Source organism: Triticum urartu, chromosome 7A, assembly GCF_056163025.1.
Source record: "Triticum urartu cultivar PI428250 chromosome 7A, HENAU_Tu73, whole genome shotgun sequence".
Classification (NCBI taxonomy): domain Eukaryota; kingdom Viridiplantae; phylum Streptophyta; class Magnoliopsida; order Poales; family Poaceae; genus Triticum; species Triticum urartu.
Genome location: NC_141879.1, coordinates 697009326 through 697011503, shown reverse-complemented (window position 1 = coordinate 697011503; position 2178 = coordinate 697009326). Strand labels below are relative to the sequence as shown.

The 2178-nt window shown below is 45.0% G+C and overlaps 1 protein-coding gene across 1 annotated transcript; it reads left to right on the top strand.

Annotated features, from left to right (window-relative positions):
• Positions 1-275: 275 nt before the first annotated feature.
• Positions 276-1137, top strand: LOC125555807 (transcription factor IBH1-like 1). Its single transcript, XM_048718650.2, has one exon. It carries the CDS (start codon positions 330-332, stop codon positions 858-860), a length of 531 nt encoding a protein of 176 aa, XP_048574607.2. The 5' UTR covers positions 276-329; the 3' UTR covers positions 861-1137.
• Positions 1138-2178: the final 1041 nt, after the last annotated feature.

Genomic DNA, 2178 nt, shown 5'->3' with positions numbered 1-2178 from the left:
CCCTCGATCACCAGGGCAAGGAGTCAAGCCTTACAACCATCGCCAAAACCTAACCGAGCTATTAAACCGACCAGTTTGAAAAACACAATTCGACACAAAGAAGAAGGAAGCCGGATCTAGCACTGCAGAAAATGTTATTATCGACAACAACGGCAAAAATCATTCATGCATGTGTGAGAAATTATGAATCAGCTACCGGTGATAGACTAGTCCTATTTAAGCAGGAGGAGCGCCCCTGTTTCTGGTACTAATTACTACAGCAAGTACATCTTGTGTCTGCCCAAGCAAAGAGAAGACATCTTACAAAAAGTCAAAAGAGAAGAGAAGCCATGCAAGGCCCTAGCACCAGCATCAAGTCCTTCAAGCAGGAGTTCCTCAAGAACCTCCTCCCAAGCCTCCAGCTCCAAGCACGCACGAGCACAACCTTCCGCGGCGCCACGAGCCTCCACGAGAGGAAGCACGCCGTCAAGTCCTCCGTGGACGTCGCCATGGCGGCTGCGCATGGAGGCGGAGCGAGGTGGCCCAAGGCCATCTTGGCACCGGCGTCCAGCGCGTGCAAGGTGCAGAGGTGTAGGAGGACCGTGAGGAGGTGCTGCCGCCGTAAGAGGTACTTGGGGAGATCAGGCTGCGCCGGTGGTGGCGACACTCCGGGGAGGCTGGTGAGCAGCAGGACCATGGCACTGAGGGAGGTGATACCGGGAGGCCGGAACTCCACCGTCGACGAGGCCACTCTGTTACGCGAGGCCATGGACTACGCCATGCACCTGCGCGCTCAGGTCGACGTGCTCCGCTGGCTCTCGGAAACCGTGCAAACATCTAGCTCCAGTGACTCTAACCGTGCACTGCCAAAGGAGGCATGATTAAGGTACCATGTGGTGGCTTGTCAATGCTTCTCCAAACAGAAGGACAAGCTACGCACAACACATTGCCCCTTGTGAAAAGCGGTGAAAAATAACAGGATTTTATCTTGCTCTTGCGGAAGTTCCTATCAGTGTAGAGTGCTTGCGAGCAGCAGACTACACTCTTTGTTGATCAGCAGAGAGAAAAAGCTGCCCGGAATTATGTATGTACTGTAGCAAAACTTTGTGGTGTCCGTTGCAAATGAAGATATTAGAGTGTGTGAAAAGTTACTTATTTAGATCATGCGTGCATGTGCAGTTTAAATGCAAGGTCTGCTTTTGCATTAGTCAGGAAATCTGCAGAACCTGAAACAACTTGCAGTGCTCACTCATTTAAAGGAGAAGGCCACAAGTGCTCGTACATAGGCTCCAAATGAAGGTCACTGTCTTGTCACTACGGAAACAAATGGTAAAATTATAAAATCCAAAATTAATAAGTATGTAAATAACTGAGACCTGGCATATATATGCTGCGTATTACTGCAGTACACCCGAAACAGCTATATGGAAAACAGCTAGGAAATTAAGTCTAATAAAATTCACGGGCAAGGATGTAGCTAGTGACAGTAAATTGTACCAAAGCCTACTATAAAAATATTGCACACATATAAGGTCTTCTTTGTTTCATAGGATAGGAATCATAGTTTTAAACAGCGCGCTAAGCATCTTAGAGGCGGACCTCTTCAAATGCTATAGCTGCTATAGCGCGCTATTTAAAATGTTTGTTTATTTGTTTGGACCAAAGTCTCTTAGCGCAAGACCTTTTGTAAACGCTATAGAGGGCTATTTAAAACAGTGATAGGAATAGAAAAAAAACAAAGAATAATAGATGTCATGCATCTCAATTCTTATAGGAAAAATGTCATTTGATTCACCGCTTTTGGAGTAGTGTCTACAAGATAATCGTTTCCTAACGCCTCCCAAATCTAATTAACATATTTGTGGTAGTGTGCACATATGGCCCAATATATATTTCATATTTCCTAAAAACATGACTTTAACAAAATAAAATGAGAGGAATTGTCTTGAGTACTATCTGCCATGACTAGCATACTCGGAGATAAATTATGTGGGCACAACGGATGAATATCCTATCGTTATCTGATTCTGGCTATATGATCACTATGAACCACGGTTGATGGAAACTATATATAGGCACCAACACTTGATGGGGAGCTCGAAAAAGAATAAATGTCATAACAGCTCATCAACAAGGTGGATGGCGACGAGTAATTGGTTTTTTGTACTTTTTCTTTAGGTTTGCTTGAGTTTGTACCAA

Excerpts from the sequence above, each read along its gene's own strand:
- LOC125555807 (XM_048718650.2), top strand. The coding sequence starts at position 330 with ATGCAAGGCCCTAGCACCAGCATCAAGTCCTTCAAGCAGGAGTTCCTC.